This window comes from Episyrphus balteatus, chromosome 4 (assembly GCF_945859705.1).
Source record: "Episyrphus balteatus chromosome 4, idEpiBalt1.1, whole genome shotgun sequence".
NCBI lineage: Eukaryota > Metazoa > Arthropoda > Insecta > Diptera > Syrphidae > Episyrphus > Episyrphus balteatus.
The window spans coordinates 12467126-12489797 of record NC_079137.1 but is presented as its reverse complement, the minus strand read 5'-3'; the positions used below and the strand labels follow the sequence as shown (position 1 = coordinate 12489797).

Below are 22672 nucleotides of genomic sequence, written 5' to 3'. Positions count from 1 at the left end.
TTTTAATTAAAAAACTTCAATATATTGCGTCATATTTTTGTAGATATATAATGATTACAATAGTGTTATTAAATAGGATTTGCTATTTCCTTCAATATTCTTTGTTTACACATGCGAAACACATTTTTTTTATTTGTTCCAAAAATATTTACAACATTTTAAGTGGTGACCAAAAATTAAATGGAACCAAAAGTTTTTTTTGTTCTTTTTTTCTTTTCAGAGAAAAAAAAATAATAATTATAACCATAAAAATACTGTTCTTAAATTTAAAAGTAGTTTTAATAATTTTTTGTTTTTCTTGAAATAAGTGCATGAGAACTTAAAATATAAGGTCATATAAAAATATATAATATATTGTATTTATGTGTTTTGTTTGTTTATTTAATTTTTTTTCTTTAAATTCTAAATGAAAGCAAAAATGAAATTATATTAAATGTAAGCACTAAATGAGAGTTATGTTTAAGGGGAGATAACTAATACACAACGCATTCGGTTGCAAATACTCTTGGTAAATGCATTGCTTTATTGCTGGGCTTGCATTTTGGCTTGCATTTGTGCCAGCATTTCTTGCATGCGTCTTAATTCTGCTTCCTTTTCAAGGAGTATTCGGTCTTTGTCCGAATGGCTATTGTTAGTTTGCACCGAATCACGATCGATTTCTTTAGTGGGTCCATTCTTTTTGTTGTTAATGCCTTTAGCTAGACGCTCTGAACGATAGTTTTCATAATGAACTTCCTGAGTGACCTCTTGAAGGTCTTGCATATGGGTTCTGAAATAAAAACAAGAAATAAATTGGTTAATATATTTGCTTATCTTGGTCTTATGGGTAAATTTATGGTTTGAAGGATTTAAAATATTTAAGATATTTAATAAACATTTAAAGCGGATTCTAGTCAATAAAACCGTTGTACAACGATTGAAAGGCTAAAGACTAGACCAAAACTTAAAACATTTTTATAAATCCAAAAATATATTTTTAAATTTTAAATTCTAATACTACCATTGTATATGAATTGATATACAATGATACTACTACTTCTTGGATATAACTTGAGTTCTTTACGAGAATGCCAGAAAAAAAACCTTTGTGAAAAAAAATCTTATATCGACAGTACGAGAGTAAAAACCTGCTAACTCCAATTTTTTTTTGTCGTTGCCCCAGCTTCATACAGAGTGGAAATGCTGTTTACCAGAACACCGAGCGTTGTCTTACTGCAGAATAAATTTATCATAGCCCTCTTAGTACTGAATCATGGCTTTGAGGCATTTAGAAATTTACTTTTTGAATTCATTTTAATGATACTCCTAATTCTTCTTGCACTGGAACGGGAAAAATTTGAAACACTTCAGAGGAACGATTTGTTTCATTTTTTATGAAATTTCAATCATTTGGCACGAAAAATTAATTTGTATCACGAAAACAAATACATAAATATAATTCCATTGAAAATTTTGTTTGCAATAAAAATTCTGTAAGTTAATCGATTGGTATAGTATTTGTGTTTCAAATCGAATGAAAACATAAAAAAATATATATTTGAAAATTTTTCCTGACACTACGAAAAGATTTTAAGGCCACGGCACACGAAGTCATGAAATTCTAGAAGGACATTTTTGCAACCATAACAAAATCGGTGGATACTACTTTGCATAAACATAAGTTTAAAAGACAAGGAATTGTACATTTTCTAGAGTTCACTTTAGTGGAGGTACATATGTCACAAGCTGACAAACGAGCTAATACAACAAGTCTAATCCTCACATATCATTTTAACTTTCCTTGGTCCTGATTACCTGTCCATTGAGATGAATTGCCAAAAAATGGAACTGCTTTATCTATCACGTCACGTAGTCTGAAATATGAATTAGAGACAGCATTCCTTGAATAGGGACTAAAGAGATCATATCAAAATTTGACCTGAAAAGCTCTAAATTTTGTTTGTTTTTTTAGCAGATCGCAATATTTCCTCTTTAGTTCAGTGAAATTCGAAGAAAATTTCCGGGGTAAATGAGAAAAAAAATGTCAACAAGATTTTCTATGCATACAATTTGGCCTATTCCCTCTTGCAGTGCTTTTACATTCATTTTGTGTCCTCATTTAAGAAACGAACTTTCAGATACAAAGTTTTGTTCATATCTTGGGTCTGAATTTCTTAAGTTACTTCCAAAGCAAAGGCGAAACATTTAAAAACTAACTTGGTGTTCATGTTTAGCTGAATATTTGTACATTTGTTCATTGATCAACAAAATTGTAAGAAACTATAGAAACTATGAGAAAAACCATAAATTTCACTTTTGGTCCATGGAAGACGGTTTTGTTTTTTTTTTTTGATAAAAATGAATATTGCGTAATACGAGCGGTACGATATTCAAGAAAAAGAGCGATTGTGTTAAACTTTTCCAATGGTTTTTGGTCTGCTAAACTCAAATATGACGTCAGAAATATTTTATCAGTCTTAGTTTTTAACATATTGTAGTTAGAATACGCGAAAAAAAGTATTTTAGCTGTTTTTGAGTTTATGGTATGATGTGACATGTGAGGTACCTTATTTAAACATAATTTTTAACGGTTTCTATAAGATCGTTAACTAACCGAATGTTAGCTGCTGACGTAAGTCACTCTAAATTCTGGAATATTTACTAATATCAGACGATATATGTATGTATATATAAATGTTTGTGTAATTTTCTTTTGTGCGATCGTGAATCTCCATCGGTACTTATTTCCTGGGACCCAGAAGTAAATTCCGAGGAAAGCTTTTGAAAAAGAAGCTATGCTTGAAAGAAAGAAAACAGTCTCAGGGAAATTTGTATTCACGATAGCCCACATTACGTACAATTAAAATAATTAAACAAAATACAAATTTTAATTAAAAAACTTCAATATATTGCGTCATATTTTTGTAGATATATAATGATTACAATAGTGTTATTAAATAGGATTTGCTATTTCCTTCAATATTCTTTGTTTACACATGCGAAACACATTTTTTTTATTTGTTCCAAAAATATTTACAACATTTTAAGTGGTGACCAAAAATTAAATGGAACCAAAAGTTTTTTTTGTTCTTTTTTTCTTTTCAGAGAAAAAAAAATAATAATTATAACCATAAAAATACTGTTCTTAAATTTAAAAGTAGTTTTAATAATTTTTTGTTTTTCTTGAAATAAGTGCATGAGAACTTAAAATATAAGGTCATATAAAAATATATAATATATTGTATTTATGTGTTTTGTTTGTTTATTTAATTTTTTTTCTTTAAATTCTAAATGAAAGCAAAAATGAAATTATATTAAATGTAAGCACTAAATGAGAGTTATGTTTAAGGGGAGATAACTAATACACAACGCATTCGGTTGCAAATACTCTTGGTAAATGCATTGCTTTATTGCTGGGCTTGCATTTTGGCTTGCATTTGTGCCAGCATTTCTTGCATGCGTCTTAATTCTGCTTCCTTTTCAAGGAGTATTCGGTCTTTGTCCGAATGGCTATTGTTAGTTTGCACCGAATCACGATCGATTTCTTTAGTGGGTCCATTCTTTTTGTTGTTAATGCCTTTAGCTAGACGCTCTGAACGATAGTTTTCATAATGAACTTCCTGAGTGACCTCTTGAAGGTCTTGCATATGGGTTCTGAAATAAAAACAAGAAATAAATTGGTTAATATATTTGCTTATCTTGGTCTTATGGGTAAATTTATGGTTTGAAGGATTTAAAATATTTAAGATATTTAATAAACATTTAAAGCGGATTCTAGTCAATAAAACCGTTGTACAACGATTGAAAGGCTAAAGACTAGACCAAAACTTAAAACATTTTTATAAATCCAAAAATATATTTTTAAATTTTAAATTCTAATACTACCATTGTATATGAATTGATATACAATGATACTACTACTTCTTGGATATAACTTGAGTTCTTTACGAGAATGCCAGAAAAAAAACCTTTGTGAAAAAAAATCTTATATCGACAGTACGAGAGTAAAAACCTGCTAACTCCAATTTTTTTTTGTCGTTGCCCCAGCTTCATACAGAGTGGAAATGCTGTTTACCAGAACACCGAGCGTTGTCTTACTGCAGAATAAATTTATCATAGCCCTCTTAGTACTGAATCATGGCTTTGAGGCATTTAGAAATTTACTTTTTGAATTCATTTTAATGATACTCCTAATTCTTCTTGCACTGGAACGGGAAAAATTTGAAACACTTCAGAGGAACGATTTGTTTCATTTTTTATGAAATTTCAATCATTTGGCACGAAAAATTAATTTGTATCACGAAAACAAATACATAAATATAATTCCATTGAAAATTTTGTTTGCAATAAAAATTCTGTAAGTTAATCGATTGGTATAGTATTTGTGTTTCAAATCGAATGAAAACATAAAAAAATATATATTTGAAAATTTTTCCTGACACTACGAAAAGATTTTAAGGCCACGGCACACGAAGTCATGAAATTCTAGAAGGACATTTTTGCAACCATAACAAAATCGGTGGATACTACTTTGCATAAACATAAGTTTAAAAGACAAGGAATTGTACATTTTCTAGAGTTCACTTTAGTGGAGGTACATATGTCACAAGCTGACAAACGAGCTAATACAACAAGTCTAATCCTCACATATCATTTTAACTTTCCTTGGTCCTGATTACCTGTCCATTGAGATGAATTGCCAAAAAATGGAACTGCTTTATCTATCACGTCACGTAGTCTGAAATATGAATTAGAGACAGCATTCCTTGAATAGGGACTAAAGAGATCATATCAAAATTTGACCTGAAAAGCTCTAAATTTTGTTTGTTTTTTTAGCAGATCGCAATATTTCCTCTTTAGTTCAGTGAAATTCGAAGAAAATTTCCGGGGTAAATGAGAAAAAAAATGTCAACAAGATTTTCTATGCATACAATTTGGCCTATTCCCTCTTGCAGTGCTTTTACATTCATTTTGTGTCCTCATTTAAGAAACGAACTTTCAGATACAAAGTTTTGTTCATATCTTGGGTCTGAATTTCTTAAGTTACTTCCAAAGCAAAGGCGAAACATTTAAAAACTAACTTGGTGTTCATGTTTAGCTGAATATTTGTACATTTGTTCATTGATCAACAAAATTGTAAGTTTTTAAAGCTTAATGTTCTGGTTTAAGTTTAACGCATTTTCTTTTTTTCAAATGCCTTTGCCAAACTTATACAAACACGTGGATAAATCTAGAGCAACTTATGAAATATACGGTCAAATATTTACTTAGTTTATAAGTGGAAAAAACAACTTACATAAGCATTGTCCTGAGTTTAATAAAGTCACAATGTTCTGGATTCTCTACTTCTACGACACCCCATGGATACAAACGACCTCGCACCTTCTTTCCTTTAACTTCCAAAAGGGTATTTGCACCGCAAACTGCAAACGGAACAGCTTCTTTAAGCTGTTTCACTTGTTCTTTATAATCTTCATCTTCGTCGCTATCACAGTCAGGCAGTGGGTAAATTTTTATTCCATGCTCTTCGATTTCCGCCAAGATGCGACATTTCAAGCGAAGAATTTCTTTTTTTGTGAGGCAATCGGCTTTAGCAATTACAGGCACTATATTAACTTTTGAATGAAGTTTCTTCATAAATTCAACATCCAGAGGTTTTAGTCTATAACAAACCAACAAAATCAAATAAAAATATGGACAAAATAAAAATGACGAGTCTCACCCATGACCAAATGGCGATATAAAATAAAAACAGCAATGTATACGATTGTCAACTATATTACGACGATTCAAACCGCTCTCGTCACGTAAGAATCTTTCGTATTGCTCATCGATGTATTCGAGTATTGCACTAAAACTGTCTGAGTTATCTATGGCATCACCAAATCCTGGTGTATCGACGACTGTTAAACGAAGTTTTACACCACGTTCTTCGATTTCAACAGTCGACGCCTCAAGTTTCACTGTTTGCTTTTGTTTTTCTACAAAAAAAAAAGAAAATTAATAAATATGAGAGATTCAAATGTTTGTTCAAATTAAACTTACCAACAGCGTCAGGAATTATTCTTTCTGGATACAAATCTGTGAGAAACAAACTGTTTACTAGAGTCGATTTACCCAAACCAGACTCGCCCACAACCATCAGAGTGAATTCAAAGCCTTTTTTCACGGATTTTCTGTGAACCTGATTCGGAAGGTTGGCAAAGCCCACATATCCAGGGGTTTCTATGCTGGAAAACTGAAAAAAAAAACAATCAGTGAATTGACAGCAAACAAGAGGAAAATAAAATTAACTTTGTTGGCGTTGTTATTTGAAACTCTGACAGACCACAAAGCCGCTTAAAGGGTTTGTGGTTGGCATTAGGGTTGAAAGAAATTGTATCCTTAGAAGGGTGTAAATTTGTAAAGGACTTCTTGAGCTTGGCGGGAACACATACTAGTGCAATATACGAAAACGCAAAGTTCGACATGTAACAGTAATAACACTTATAAATTTATGAAATCATAATGAATGCAAAAAAAAAAAAATAAACCTTTCGGGACTTCGTTTCTATACTTGGGATGTTAAATTTAAAAATTTACCTAGGTTTTTATTATATATTTTGACTAGTTAATGAAATCCGCCAGCAGTAGACGGTTACAGCTCTAACTAAAAAACCTCGCACAAAAACCATAAAACCAGAAATGAGATACCTCTTTTGAGAAAAAGACTTCTGTTAGAAAAACTTAAGTAATGCTCTGTGAACTGTGATTTTAAATGGGAGTCAGCACGATGGACAACTCGCCAAGAAGGGTGCTATTAACAAACCGCCTGAATCAGGTACATGATACCGGCTCTATTAAAGAGGACATTCCAGTGCTTTTTGGGACTGGCTACCTTAATGTTACTAGGTCTTGAGGTTATGCTTTTATGTGAAGACTTTTTTTTAAATATAAATTATGACGGTTTCTTTAAGAACTATTTTCGTTCTTTCAAGATCTTTTTAAATCTTTTCGGTATCTTTTTTACTGTTCGAGATATCGTAAGTTTTTTGGGCTATTGTAATGTATCAAACAGATATCACGTTTTCATCTCCGTTTCGATAAATTAAGCCAAACACACTTACTTCATTTTAAGATATCTCGGGCAATAAAAAAGATATTGCAAAGATTTTAACTGTATTATTTATTTGTTTTTCTTATGCAAATTCATATTACGTGCCAGCTGATTGACATTTGAAACAAAATAAAACAAATCGTTCTCCTGAAGTGTTTCAAATTTTCCCTGTTCCACTGCAAACGAAAAACTTTTTCGTGTGTAATTCAATCAGGAAAAAAAGAGAGTAGGTAGATTTTGTATGTGTCAACTGAAAAAAGTTTTCCTGATCGCTATAACCGACCCCTAAGATAACCATGCGGAAGCTCCAATTAAACGAATGGAACATTTTGAGCTCATGCACTGGTCTCATCTTCGGATTGATTGTGACAGAAACATGTTAGTAATAAGGGAGTCTATACGATAAAACCAAAATTAATCTACTGGACCTTATCTCACGCAATAGCCATAGTAAATTGTTATTAATAACAACAAAAATTCAGTAACTTTTGATTCGGAGTTTACCAGTGAAACTTCTGACAACACAAAACAATCATAGACAAAGTCTTCCTACTGAGACAGATGGAACACAAAAAAAAAAACATACAATATTGTAAGTAATGCTAAAGTAAATTCTTAAACACAATGTTCTGGTTTAAGAGATCCTTACTGTTTAAGGGGTTTAAAGTCTTTAAAAAACATTAACTCCTTGTCAACATTGTTTTCAATGAGCTTTCTGTTAAACATATATCCTGCTCCTGCGTTATTAAATACTTCAACCATGTTCAAGTGGATGTCTACATTTCACTTTCGTTCATGAAAGAAAGAATAAAAAGTTTCTTCTTGCGTTTTATTATTCTCTTCTTAAGTTTTCTTTGTGTATGTCTGTGTGCGGTTTTGTGTAATAATTTTTAATGACGTTGAAAGGACATTACATTTCAGAAGGAAAATGTTATTTTTTGTTATTCATGCTCATGTTTTCTGAAGAAGGTTTGGTTAATGATTTTTTTTATTCACTCAGTTTCTGAAGGTTAACGAATTTAAAGACGGACAAAATATTCATAATTTATACGAGTGTATTAGAGTGGATATATAAGGACGTTGAGATATTCCATGTGAGGGTTTGAAGAACATACTTAAGGATTTACGAACACTTTTCTTTAGGAAAGGTCATATAATTTTTTTTGTTGAAATAATGTTTTATACACTTAATGTGCAGATAGCCCTCACGTTATGTTAATAGGAAATTAAATTTTTATACTTACATTATGTATAAAAGATTTTAATCGCTTCTTTATGCTTGCAATATTTTTTAATATTTTTATTTTAACATTAATTATTATTTGATCTTCTTAGTTTATTAAAGCTTGAGCTTAAAAGTATTATAGACTTTTATAACATTTTGAAAAATACTCAATAGGCGTTTTGCGGATGTTAAAAAATCTTAAGACCTGGGTTTCGGAACAGAAGCCACCTACTGGCGAACTACGCCATTTTGAACGCGATTTGGTCTTTATTTCCGAAAATATTAGCTTAACAAAAAATTGCTAGACTAAAGTTGGAGGAAGTATAATTTTTCGTTTTTGTACATAATTTGTTTTTCTGTTTTATTTTTGAGGTTATTCCAATTTATTTTTAATTTTTTTTAGTTTTTGCCATTTTTCTCAGCCATTCGGAAAGTTACATAATTTTTTGTCACCATAAAAGTTATATATACTTTTGAAGATCATGAAATATTTAAGCCCAAAGTAACGGAACTTAAAAAAAACAGTCCAATTGAATATATTTGAATAATATTATATGGTTTTTACATATACGGTACGAAAAGAAATGGATCGTGTAAGTTGGTAAAACAAAAATGGCTTAAAATAGAAAACAAATTATAAAATTAACAAAACCAACACCTACAATATTGTAATTCTCCTTTTTTAAAACCAAAATCTTTTATAATTTTTTGAAAACTGCAATAAAAGGACACCTTCTTTAAATAACAAACAATGATCAAAATAAACAATTTTGTTTCTAGTAAGAAATTCATTTTATGGAACTATTCATTTATTTGTAGCAAAATGGTGTACGAAATAAATGTGTTTGAATGAAAAAATTAAAACTAAAATCACTTCTGGGCAGGGAGAAGGTATAGAAAATAACTGCATTTAATCGAAAAACTTTAAGATTCGGGATGAACAAGTTACTTATTTCTGAAAGCATTTAAGTTGCTTTATCAGCATATTTGGATTGGACTTTTTGGACACACTGTATAATAATGACTTCTGGCTGGAAGAAAAATAACCTCCTATACGCAATTTTCTTGCTCTTTTAAATCTTTAGAAAAGCAGTCTTTTTATTAAAAAAAAAAAAAACAACTGCTAAGTTTACGACTCCACATATAGCCACATCTATCCTTAAAATAAGGATTTAATCGTTCAATCTGTTTTATTGAAGGAAAAATAACAGATAGAACGTTTCTAATTTGTAAATGTTTATTCACTAATAGAGAATTCTTAGTTAACGCAAAAAAGAAACCCTAGTTAACGCAGAAAAAAAGTAGAATATAAGATTTGATGTTCAACAGTTCATCAAAACAACTTGACCTAATACAATAATTTAAGAACGCATATTATTTTTTTATCTGGCATATCTGGCTTTGAAAAAAACTTGAGGCTCGGTATTGTAAGTGTTGATTTCGTCTATTTTAAGTTGTTTTTTTTTTAATCACACTGCACCTAATCAGTAGTCTGTTCTGATTTTAAGTTCCTATTATACTTGCTCCATAAGATTCCGTGTTAAAAAAAAACGACCAACAGAAAAATGGCGTTGCCGTTTGTTCGAAAATTGACTTATGCCTTGATTATTTGCTATTAGGTCGCTTCAAAGTCTGAACACATTGTATATTGTCGTAGAAAAAAATATTTAAAATGTTAAAAACATTTTGACTCCATACATTTTTTTTCATTTCATTTGCTGTTTTTGAACCTCTGCATATATTTCGGTCAAATTCTTATGAATTGCATCTTTGGTTAATTTTACCGAAAAATAAACTCACACTGCAGTACTTTGTTTTAAAGGAAACATACAAGAAAATTTGTATGACACTGAAGTCCAACTGTGTTTAGCTTAATTACGAGACAATTATTTGCGAAATGAAGAAAGTTAAAACAGACCGAAATCACACATACACAAGAAAGAATCTTTATGTAAGATGGTTTGTTGAAATGAAGAAGGTCATTCCACCCAGTTGTTACTCTTGAACTTTAATCAAAATTGCCACGAGCTAAACTTTTACCATTAAAATTTTATTTTTTGGATTTCTTCCAATTTTGTTTTGCTATTGTTTAAAAGTTTTTTTTTCAGTAGATATAGTTGGACAAATTAAAAAAATAGTAAACATCTCTCAAATCCCTTTAACCTAGTTTACAAACTAGTGCACTTATGGATATGTCCTGGGAAAATAGAAAGTTGTTTCGGCATCTATGCTGCAGTACATCCCTTGGTCTGTCAACTTTCTTTAATTCAAGTTGTGTTGTTGTATTTTTCCATTAGGGTGAATATAGATTCTACGTGCCTACATACTCATTCATATATGAGTGCCTATCTATTTCCTACCAAAATGAGATATTTCTTTTTCTTTTAAATTAAAATGCTGCACGCAGTCTGACACCGTTTAATTGACTGTTATTTATGCATGCTATAGTGTGTACACTGTATGGTGCTATGTATCCGAGGCTCAGTTTTGTTTTATTTTTCATATTATTTATTTTACCCACTCCGTTTTTGGTTCGTTTTTTTTTTCAATTGGAGCCCATTAGTTATTTCGTGTTGTTGTTGTTGTTTTTTTCTTTTTTTGTTTGCTGCATGTCTGACGATTGAGGCTAATTTCAAGAGTTCTGGTTCTGGTACATTTTGTTGTTGTTTGCTTCATGATATTTGCTTTGAAATTGAGGTAAGAGTAAATGACCGGACCAGAGGAGAGATTGCTTGAATGTTGGAGAATAAAAATGGAAAAGTTTTTCTGACGCATAATTGTGGTGGTATAGCGAAGAGGGTGAGTGTCCAAGAATGAATAATCGAACTTAGACTGGATGGACAAAAAAAAAAATATGAGTCACATCTTTTATTTTAAGGGAGATGCTTTTTTTATTGTGATTGAAAGTTGAGAGGAGTATTCTTTGTCCATAAATTTCATGATTTGTTCTGGAATAGAATAAATTACGGATATGTCAATAACACAGAGTTTTCTGCAAGGTCTTTTGAAGCAGTAACAAATACTTACAGTGCTGCTAAAAACATTCCGGATTTTTTTGTCATTTTCATCAATTGAAATTTTAAAACTTAAAACTGGAACCAAATATTGTTTTAATATTTTTTCTAGGTCGTAAATATATCAGTTAGAAAATTCCAACAGAAAATATTGAACTTTAATCCTACAAAAATTTTAAAAATTGAAAAATTAATGAGAGTCAGAATATCGGCTGTGAAAAACTAACCGGATTTTTTAATGTTAGTGTTCAAAATTAATATTTTGTTCAGTAACCTTTGTTGTTGAAGACTGCTCGGCACCAACGAGAATTGGAGTCGGTCAAATTAAATAAAATAGACAAGAAATATGCACCCAGTCATTTTTCAAAGCCACAAGCACGTTAGTTTCTGAGGTCTGCTTTCTTTTCACTACTCGTCACTTAAAGATAGCCCTCAAATTTTCAATCGGGTTCAAGTCGGATAATTGTTACTGCTATTCTAAGCCAGGAGTATTGTCTGCCCCAAACTACTATTTTACGGGCTTTTAAGAATTTTTGACATCATAACTAGCAGGAAGAGCCAATATAAAGACGCTTCTATCTGCTTTTATGGAGTCATTATCGACTTTAAAATCTCTCTATTCATTAAATGATGCATTATTCCGTTAATTTGGTGTACGGCCAGAGCCTGCAGTTGAAAAAAAAAACCCAAACCATCACTGATCCTCCGCTGTGTTCATTATAGGGAGTATATTTTTTTGGTTTCAAACATGTGCATGTTTGGCTTCCATTTCACACTCGGAATAAAACAATTAAAAATTGCTTTTATCACTGAAAAGGATACTTTTCCGTTTTGTTTTCGAGCAATTCAGATGATTTCTTGTAAATCCAATCAGATTAAGTGTTTTCATTTTAATATTTAAAGTGTTTCTTAAGATCCTTTCAATGCCTCCCTTTTTAGGCAATGCTTACTATTATGGAATGGTGTTTTTCCGAACCGAAAGACATAAAGATCAAAATTTCTCACACCCTTTCTTACTGTAATTGATGTTGAAGTACAGATTAAGGCAGGTTAAGCTCCTCACCAATCGTTTAAGAAGTCACAAAAGGATATTTTATCAAAAAACTCTTTATTCGCCTATCAGTTTTTAGCGCTATTTTGTGATGGGACCTACCAAAGTGATCTGATTCAACAGACTTTTTGCCTTTTTACTGTTTGTTGATATAATACTCACTTGACGTTGCAATTTGCAACATCCCAAATGGATAACATTTTGTTTTATTTCGACTTGAAACTGTTTTAAGACTTCGTAACGAATTGGATGTCTATAACGCGTTATTTTTCGTATTACATTTAATATTTGATTCAATTCACAAAGCTAACAACTTTGTTTGTCTTTGCAAACAAAAATTTTACTAAAGTGATACTTAAAACCGTTATCTCAATACTGAGAATCGAAATCCTTGAAAAATCCGGTTAGTTTTCCACAGCCGAAATTCTGACTCTACTTCATTTTTCAATTTTTAAAATTTTTGTATGTATTAAAGATCATTATTTTTTGTTGAAATTGCGTAACTGATATACAGTAGCGAGCAAAAAAAATGCAAACAATAAAAACATTTGCATTATTTTGCTCGTCTAAAAACGCATATTTAGGTAGACTTTTGACCAAATAATGGTTTTGGAGTAAAATATTCCACAAATTGACTATGTTTAATGAAAATAAAACAGTTTTAATGTGCCAAATTTGGTAACTTAGTTCTTGTTCATAACTCTTTAAACCTCTTTCGTTTGCATTTTTTTTGCTCGCTACTGTATAAGCGACCTAGAAAAAATATTAAAACAATATTTGGTTCCAGTTTTGAGTTATAAAATTTCCATTGATGAAAATCACAAAAAAATCCGGAATGTTTTTAGCAGCACTGTATGTATCTTTAAAAGTCTAATTTCAGTCAAACAGCTGCTTATAAAGGTTCTCCTAGCAACACAAAAAAAGTGATACCAGTAAAAACGTTCTAGCTTCCGCTATGAAATTGCCGAGCTAGTTTGCAAGACCCTTTACTAATTAATGAAACAACAAAGTGTACCTAGTCCTACTAATTCTGATACATTGCTACAAACGCCACGTTAAAAATGTTTATGATTATTTTAATTCTTCAAAGTAATGAATGGTTTTTTAACTTTGCGTCTTTTGATTTGGACTTACAAAAGGCAATATATTACGGAAAAATATATAAATATTTTTGACTAAACATCAAAAAGAACTTAATTGAAAATTTGTTTTTGAGACTTTATAGCGAGAATTGTGATGTGTGTAGCTCCAAAACTAGATGTGATAGAAAAAAATGGGTAAACAGTTTTGAATTCAGCACACTAAAGTCAATTAAAATCACCTAACAGAGTTCTTGCTTCCGATTTTTTTTTGTTTGTTTTTTTGCCGACCAGTGTCTTTGAACAATAGCTAAATAAGGTATCGTCCTGAGTTAATTTGTGAACTAAATTAACCCTTTTTGTGAATTTAATAGAATCTGTTTATGTAAATGAGTATAAATTAATTATACGTACAAAATACGTTTAGGAACTGTATGAGTATCAATACAAAAGACAGAAAGATAAACTTCTTATACTCATACAACTTTTATTTTTAACAATTAACGTTTTTGGAAATAACAATTCTTATCTTTAGATTGTATAGCAAAAATTAAAAATAAAAAAAAAAAACATAAATTTTCTAAAAAAGTTTCTTAAAAATAATTTGTTAAAGGTTATAAACGAAAAATATGAAAAAGTGAATAAATGCATCTAGAATTTTGTCTCAAATATTTCTTTGGTCAAAAGTGGTTTCTAAAAATTTGCAACAAAGATCGTTTAAATGTTTTATTTGATAAATAATAACCATGTTTTAACTGGGTTTCGTTTGTTGAAACAAGTAAATAAACCTAAATTATTAGATGCATTTGAAGAAATTTACATAAAAAGAACAAAAAGTATTAACAAAAATAAAGCATTTGAATGATCTTTGCTGCACAAATTTTTAGAACCACATAAAATAAAAATATTTTTTGTTATTTTTATTATTTTTTCTTCGTTGTATTTTAGTTTGAAGGCAATACAAACTTTTTTTCTGATCAAACAAACTTTTTGACAGACACCATATTATTTTTCTCTTCATAAGCCCAATTAGTTCATCATTAAGCACCCCAAATATGCAATTTAATTGTCACAGACGAGACAATAGCGATTCAGTTAAGAAGAGCAAATCAAAGACGATCACCTTTTTGACTATCGTTTTTTACGATTATCGTTTTAGTAATTAAATTACGGAATAACCTAGGTGCCATACCAAAACGCTACACTAACCAAATAACCAATTCCAAGCCATTTTTTGCTTGGAGTCTTTCCCAGTAGATATTTGTATGCTTTACCTATTGTAGGATAAGCGTAGGTCCATATGATCGTTTAAATTGACCCATTTCAAGTTTTCCTAAGAGAAAAGATGATTGTTTGTGACATTAGTGGCCTGGCTCTCTACGAAAATTATTATCAGTTATGTTTTCCTGAAAGATAAAAAATAACCTCGGAAGAACCCACTGAAAAAAAAAATAATCCCATGATAAATAGGCCATTTGCAAATAAACCGGCAGTATAAAAAATAAATCAACCCTCAAGATTAAAAACAAAATAAAAAAAAAAAGATTTCTTAGAAAAAGTATCACGTTTTTTTAAATAAGCAACTATAAAAAAGAGAAATGTAAACAAAAAAAAAAATCGTTTGATTTGAAATAAATAATTTTTCAAGATTACAATATCATATCACTCGCCGTTTACCGTATAATCATTTGTTAAAAACAAAACCTAAGCACATTCGCAGTGACACCTTTAAATGAGTCACACAATCAATTGGTAAGTTATTCAACTTATGTAAAAAAAAAAACAATAAAGTCCAATAAATTGAAAATCATTGCAATTTATATTTTATAGAGAGGCATGGGATAATTATTTAGTTTGCAAAAAAAATGGAAATGAGCTATAAAACATTTCATGCGGAAGCTATGTATTTATTGAAAGTAGGTTTCTGCTGACTCCACTTGTTTTCCCGGTATACGATTCTTTACGAATGAATCATTTACAACCCAAGGGATAGCAATACAACTGCTCCGAGTTGAATGCAAGACAAAGATGTTCACTTGCAGATTCCACTTAATGAGATCGTTTGTGTTATTTTTAATTAGAAAAAAATTCAATTAAAATGCATCCGACAAGCGTGTCATGATAGACTTAAGAAACAATTCAAGTATTGTAGTGTATTTATGTTTGAAAACAAAAAGTTCATTAGGAATAGAATTTCAAAGCGCGAAAACGATACGAGTAGTCTCGGTTGAGAAGTTCACATTTATACTTATTATAACAAAACGAAGTAAATGAATTATACAAATGCATTGGTCTTTTGTTTACAGGCAAGACATTTCTTATTTTAGTGTTATTTATTTTTAGAAGAAAGTTAAGCTAAGGTACATACCTACCTTTTTTTTGTTTTCTTTAAGTGTGATTGAGTTGTAAATATTTGAAGTAGAAAAATTCAAATGCAGGGGAACAATACATATTTTAAAACAGAACTTGATTGAATATTTAGGCTTATGCACTTTTTTGAAGTAGGTATGCTATAAAAGGGTGTACAGGAAAAAAAAATACCTCAAGACCATGGGCATTACACAAGACCATAGCTGTAGAATGTGTAACGAAGACGAAGAAACAGCAGAACACATACTGTGTCACTGTAATTGCTTAATCAATACACGTTGACGTCACCTCGGAGGGTATTATCTCGAAGCGGAAAACATCGCCGCTAGTTCACCCAAAAACATACTAAGTTTTCTAAACTCAGGTTTTCTACGTGAACTTTAAAAAGAGGAAATCACAATAAGCCCATCAGACGCCGCAGTGATAAGGCGAATTATTCCCACCTCTCACAACCCTAATCTTAGTTTTAATAATTTTTTATTATTTTTGTTATTTTTTTTTCTTCGTTATTCTTAATCTTAAGGGTTTAAATGGGGTATTTATAAAATCGCTGGTAGAAACCCAAACGCTATCTTCATAAAAAGTAAGTACCTACATGATCAGAATCTTCTCGCCTTTAAATACCTCTTACATCCTCACATTGAGTTGACATTTTATATAATAACAATAGAAATCTAAGATTTTTCTCAGGTCTTGAGGTGTTATTACATTCCCCGCGTTCAGCGCAGGCCACCTGAACTTAAGATCTGAATTTTTAGAGGCTCTGATTGGTCAGATGTCATAAAAAGTTAGGTGGCATTTAGTTACGTTTTTTGACATTTTGTTACGATTTTCAGGTGGAAATTTTTATCTGAAAATTCAGATGGGTGTGTTTGTGTTGGTGAAGTTGGTAAACGTACCAAATGTGCTACACGCCAAAATTGAACTTTGTGATTTTAATACAAGTTATAAATAGATTTGTTTATATTTCTTTTGTGTTTGGACATTTGTTGTTATAGTTATTTGTTGATATGATATTACAATGCATATGTAATTAATATAATTTTGTGTTCCTCCTCCGCATGTTAATGTGCAGAAATGGAATAATGGAAATAAATGAGGAAATAAAAAAACTTAATGAAGTTAGGGACCAAAGCAAAATTAAACATATATAAGGGATAGCAGAAAGGGATTTTATTAATCCAACAAAATAATTTTTACAAATACTGAAGTGATCTCACTGAAATATTAATAAATTAATCTTTTTATACAATCACTTGAACTATTTTTATTATTCTAGAAAAATAAATGTTCTTTTTTTTAAGTCAATTCAAGTAAAGAACAAGAGTAGATTCTTCGTTAATGTCATCCGAAATTCAGATGATTTTTTGAGTTAAACGTCAAAAAATCTGAACTTAAGTCCAGATGGTGCGTTGAACCCGGCCATTGTCCTGTGACACATGGCTGGTAAATATCTACACTACGCTAAAAACCCATATTGTCTATACCGTGGTAATCAACTGGTATTCTCTGCCACATATAACGCGTTTTTCTTTTTTGCCCCCGAGCAGGGCACAGAACGGGGCCTGAGCGAATAGGGCTAGCTCTGAATTGAGCAGAACCTGAGCGCCCTGAAAATAGATAAGCGAGCGAGATAAAATAGGTACAATTGAGCACTGAACTGTCAATATATCATTATTTTTAATAAATTGTCAAAAATGTCAACTTTGTTTATAAAATTGGTTTCTTTCAAGAATTTTTCCGCCTTTAATTTTTTTTTTATCTCATTCTATAAATATTACTAAAGTTAACAGCGCTCGCTTGATCTGCTCGGTTAATTTTTACCGAGCTCAACGAGCAAGCCCTGATCGAACTCAGAGCTAAAAAAAAACATATAATTTTGGCCCTCAGGGCTCTCTGAGCTATAAAAGTAACACAGTTCTTTTTTTAACAGCTCAGTTCCCCAGTCGGGTCAAAAAAAGAAAAACTCCTACATAAGTATTATAGTGAATTTATTAGGCCCATTTCACACAAAACCAGGAACGGTCTAAACGGCCCGTTTAGACGTTTTTTTTTACATTCGTGTGAAGGTGCCTATAAGAATGTGTTCCCAGCAACCATCTAACCGGGCCGTTTGAACGGTTTCCGGCTTTGTGTAAAAAGGGGTCTTAGGGTCACAGCTTGAAAGTACTTCTCTAAATTGAGGATAGGAAATGCATAAATGCAATTTGATGATGGATTACTCGATTTTAGTTGCGAAACATTCTGAAGGGCACCATACAAAACTCTTTTGATGCGTTTTCTTCAAATATTGTTAACTTCTTTTCTTCTTCCTTTTACTCGGCGCTATTATGTTGTCGATGTCGAAGGGATCATAACTCTTCTACATTTCTGTTTCACAATAGTGATCCGCGTGTGAAGTTAACCTCAAAAATCGGCAGCAAGCCTGCTAATTTTTCTGAATGCTGGTGTTTCTACATTTGATTGTACCAGGAGTTTTTAGGCCTGACTTTCTTCTTACATAGTATTACAAGGTTGTATGATATCGATACCTTCCTGTAATTGTTCAGAAAACGCAAAAAACAACATTATTCTAGTGAGGAAATGTATGGGTTGCATAATTTTATTTTCACTCTAGTTTCATTGCATACATGATAGAACAACCAAAATACTACCAAAACGTAGTGGTTTACTCATAGTAGGCTTGTGTAGTTCGCGAACGAACTAGTTCAATGAACTAGTTCATTTTGGTGAACTAGTGAACTTAGTTCACTTACTTAGTTCAATTTAGTTTGCGAATAAGATTTTTTTCAACAAACTAAACGGCAACCTAGACTAGACAGGCTTTATATGACATTACAAAACAGCTTGCACCTAGCTTACATTATCATTTTTTTTTATATATATTTTGGATAAAAGGAAGTCCCATCTGTATAGGGAATTTTCAAATTTGGTGCTTTTGTCTCCTTGTCTTTTACACCGACAGCACCCTATTAACCTGACAGACGTTTAAAGAATAAGGGTTCAGAAACCAAATCCCAAAGTGCATAATGAAATTGCATCCAATTCTTTGTGGAGCGAAATCAGTTCTTCTGCTCTACCTCAAGATTTAGATTTAAAACAAAAGGCACAAGGTCGCTTGTGCCAGTATCAGCGTTTTTTTTTCAAGCACCACTTATTCTTATTTCTGAGCAAGAACAAAATACAAGTAGCATCTTGGTCCTTGCATAACTATGATTTTGATTTAATGAAAGCAAAACGAACTTCTACTAGACTTTCGTCAGGAACCAGAAAGCTCGACAAGTATATGAACGAAATTAAGAATTTTTATAAATTATTTTATTTTTATTATTGTATTACATAAATTTGGATACATTTTGTACAAACTAATTTTGTTTTTTAATTCTAACAAAACCGGAGTGATTAAAATAAATTGAACTAAAATGAACTTGTTCAGTAGCGTGATGTGAATGTGATCGATCACTCAAATGAACTAAAGTGCCCAACTTTAACTCATAGTATATTTCCACATCAAAAAGTCATTTTCGAAAAAAAAAAAAAAATGTCGCTTAATACATTCTAACGGGAAGGTATCGATATTATTGCCTTTTTGAAGAGGTTCTCAGGATCTCTCCAAACATGGCAATACCAACTGAGTCATGTTAAATTTTTTGAAAGATAGTATTTTGAACATGAAAGCTTCCTCGGATCTTCGAAGGAACATCTAATTCAATCAAACTTTGTAACTTCTACTGTTATACGAAGCATGTTCATCTCAGCTGCCGTTAATTTACTCTTGCGAGACAAGAGGAGCGGAGAAGGTTTCGGTAATCGGTGGATGATAAGAAATTGGAATTAGGTACGTAATTGGGAAAGGAAGTGTTTGGAAAGACAAGGATAAGAAATGTTAAGTTCCAGAGACGTCGACTGCTTGCGAAGCACTGCATTAAGCTCGCCGGTTTCGGAGGGAGAAGTTGATTTTGCCCCCAAAACTTAACCTCGCCTGCAAACAAAAACATATATCAGGCCAGTAACAAAAATCGAAAAAAATAAAAAATTTCTGAACGAAGCGACAGCAGATGGACTATCACACTTTCTGTACATTGTCCAACACTGTTAACCGTGAGCGATTGATGCATAACCCAAGTGTAGGGCCATCTTTTCATATTATTTTAAACTATTCTGAAGTATTGATATCATAGAATTGTAAATTATCAATCGAAGGATTATTTTTAAACCCTTTCGTTTTCATTAAATTTCTGGCATAAACCCAATAGAATAAAGAATTCATTTATAAGCTTTCTCCGCAAATTCCATATTTTATTGGAAAATTTGCGCGAATGTAACAAGGGAATAATCATCAAAAAACCATGAAATTTGCAACAAAAAAAGAATATAACTAAATTGGTACCCCCGTTGGAAATCGAACCATTTGCAAGAGGGCGTCACACTACCTACCACAAAAGTGCATCGAAGCCGCGCCCTTGAATTCCTCATTCTATTTATTTTTTTTTTTTCTTCAACCAACTTTTTATACATTCAACAGAGGAACAGAAAACACAGCCCAAACCCGAACGAACCTGTGTTCTGTGTGTTGTAGAAGAAAAGACCTTGTGCCTTTTTTTTTTTTTCTTTTTAATTATCAATAAAGTTTAACATGAAAAACATGTAACAATGTAAAATAATAATTAAATTATGAGAAGAAAATACTTACGCTCTTGGTGTCTGACATTTTTCAGTTGGAAATTTACTTTTTCTTCCTCGTTATTCAGATAATTTTATGCAAATAGTCAAATCAAGCGCAGAATAATAATAAAATGAAAAAACAAAATTGTTTTTTTCCTTTTGTCTTTTACTGTTGTTGTTTTTTTCCTTTTAAATGTCTGGATTATGTTTCTTTTTTTTTCAAAAAGATTCTTTTATATTTTCTTGGTCAAAAAACTCAGATAACACAAAATTTCCAAAACGAGAATAATTATGAAAGGAAAAATAAAATTTTAAAAACTGTGTTTCGCGGCGCTGATGATGACAAGAGATAACAAAAGGATGAGCAAAAAATGAACTTCACAACAACAACGAGAACATAAAAAATTCCACCAACCAACGTGACAGCGATTCCCTCGGAGATAACAAAATCACGACTGCATTCGAAAAGCAACTGACAAAAGTGAAAAAAGAAATTCCTTTTGTGATGCGGCTTTTCCGAAAAAATATTAAAATAAATATATATATTTGTCTCTTTTGTTCTGCAGTGATAACGTTGCTTGTCATCGCATGACATCGCACTTGGTGACACCATTCTCGTAGTGTTCATGCGGAATAATCTAATTTATATCCTAAGGGATTTAATGAAAAATCCCAATTAAAAATTGTTTCTTTTTTTAACGGCCATATTATTCACTAGTTTAAAAAATACATCTGGATGTATGCAATGTCAAATGTCAAAAATAAATCCAATTCCATAATATTCACTACTTAAATCCAATCATAAATCCAATTTTTTACATCCAAACAAATTTAAACTGCTCTCTGGAGGTCCGTTTAACTTTATAAATCCAGATGTAAAATTCATTTTCACAGTGTTCAGTTGTTTTGTAAAGTATTTTGTGAAGGAAAAATAAATTTAAATGCAAATTCTACAACATTTATTGAATAATCACATAATTTTTTTTTGAGTGAATAAAATGAACAAAAAATTAAATCCTTGGATTTATGAAATTAAGATTTAATGGATTGGATTTAAAATTAACTTAAATCCAAACTAAATCCAGAGTGAATAATATGGCCGTAAACGTTGCAAGCTTCGTAGCATTTTTCTTTGAAACAACCTATTTATAAGATCATGAGTTTCTGAGAGTTTTTCTTCCACAAAGACTATTTTTATTTGCAATATAAGTAATATTTGGTATATAACAAGTTATGTATTATTCGTACAAAAAAATTTTAGATAACAATCAGACATGGCAGTACGATAATGGCTGTGTTCCTTTGGGCGCAGCAAAGTACTTTTTAGTACTTCTGAATCCATTCAAAGACATTTTTCTATAGAAGAAATGGAGTTGACCAAAACCAGAAGTACTTAGCAGTAGGTGTGTTTTTTATTACCACCGGTCTTAGCTGGACAAAAAAAAAAACGCCTCGGGGCTTAACCTGAAATCTTGGCAGCACTGTATATTGAATGTTCCGAAAACAGCAGACACAACAAAAATTTAGAGTTGTCATATTTTTCGCTTTCGTCATTTTCTTGTATTTTTCATATATGTTTTACAAAGAGATACAAAAATGTATGCTAGGAAAACTATTTTAATACATTTTGTCCTTCCAAACGTGAGTTTTGACGTTTTTAAACAAATTCTAAACAATTTATGAAAAAATTAGTTTGGTAGCACAGATTTAAAACTCTTCAAAAAGTTAAGCCCAGAGAAATCTCCGGGCTAAACAACTAAGCCCAAGGGGCTAAGGTGTTGTTGTATTTAACATGTAAATTGCTTAGCCCATACTGCGTTTTTTTTGTCCAGTTAAGACCGGTTGTAATAAAAAACACACCTAGTATATACTTAAGGCCAAAGGAACATACGCCAAAACCGTGGATCAGCATTTTTGAACTTTCACTTTAATGCGCCATTTTACTTGTTATATCGGTCCCCCCAATTACCAATCCTCCATCTGTTGCATAGAAACCTATCAATTTCAGTGCACGAGTTTCCATAAGATTGCCTAAACGGAAGGTCCTATTAACATCAAACTTCGTGTATTTTGACGACTCTCCGGAGGGATTTTTGGAATTAATTTTTTTTTTTTACTAAAAATATTCAAATCTTAGTTTTCAATGAAAAATATGTTTCAAAATTATTATTGACGGTACTACTACTACTTGCC

At 31.3% G+C, this 22672-nt stretch overlaps 1 protein-coding gene and 1 long non-coding RNA gene across 2 annotated transcripts; both read right to left on the bottom strand.

The window, feature by feature from the left end:
* LOC129918367 (uncharacterized) lies at positions 1–1434 on the bottom strand. The gene is made up of 2 exons (XR_008772947.1): positions 1280–1434; positions 1–1212 (listed from the first exon to the last, which is right to left on the bottom strand). It is a non-coding gene; the product is annotated as an uncharacterized LOC129918367 (long non-coding RNA).
* Positions 1435–2864: 1430 nt separating this feature from the next.
* LOC129918366 (septin-1) lies at positions 2865–20969 on the bottom strand. Its single transcript, XM_055998852.1, has 5 exons — positions 20508–20969; positions 6025–6217; positions 5702–5960; positions 5276–5641; positions 2865–3633 (listed from the first exon to the last, which is right to left on the bottom strand). The coding sequence occupies exons 1-5, from the start codon at positions 20523–20525 to the stop codon at positions 3387–3389; spliced, it is 1083 nt and encodes a 360-aa protein (XP_055854827.1). The 5' UTR covers positions 20526–20969; the 3' UTR covers positions 2865–3386.
* Between the last annotated feature and the right edge of the window lie 1703 nt (positions 20970–22672).

Bases quoted from the DNA above. Each gene is read 5' to 3' on its own strand.
- LOC129918366 (XM_055998852.1), bottom strand. The intron at 5,642-5,701 runs GTGAGACTCGTC...GGTTTGTTATAG, and splicing joins ATATCGCCATTTGGTCATGG to ACTAAAACCTCTGGATGTTG. The intron at 3,634-5,275 runs GTAAGTTGTTTT...TTTTTATTTCAG, and splicing joins AAACTCAGGACAATGCTTAT to AACCCATATGCAAGACCTTC.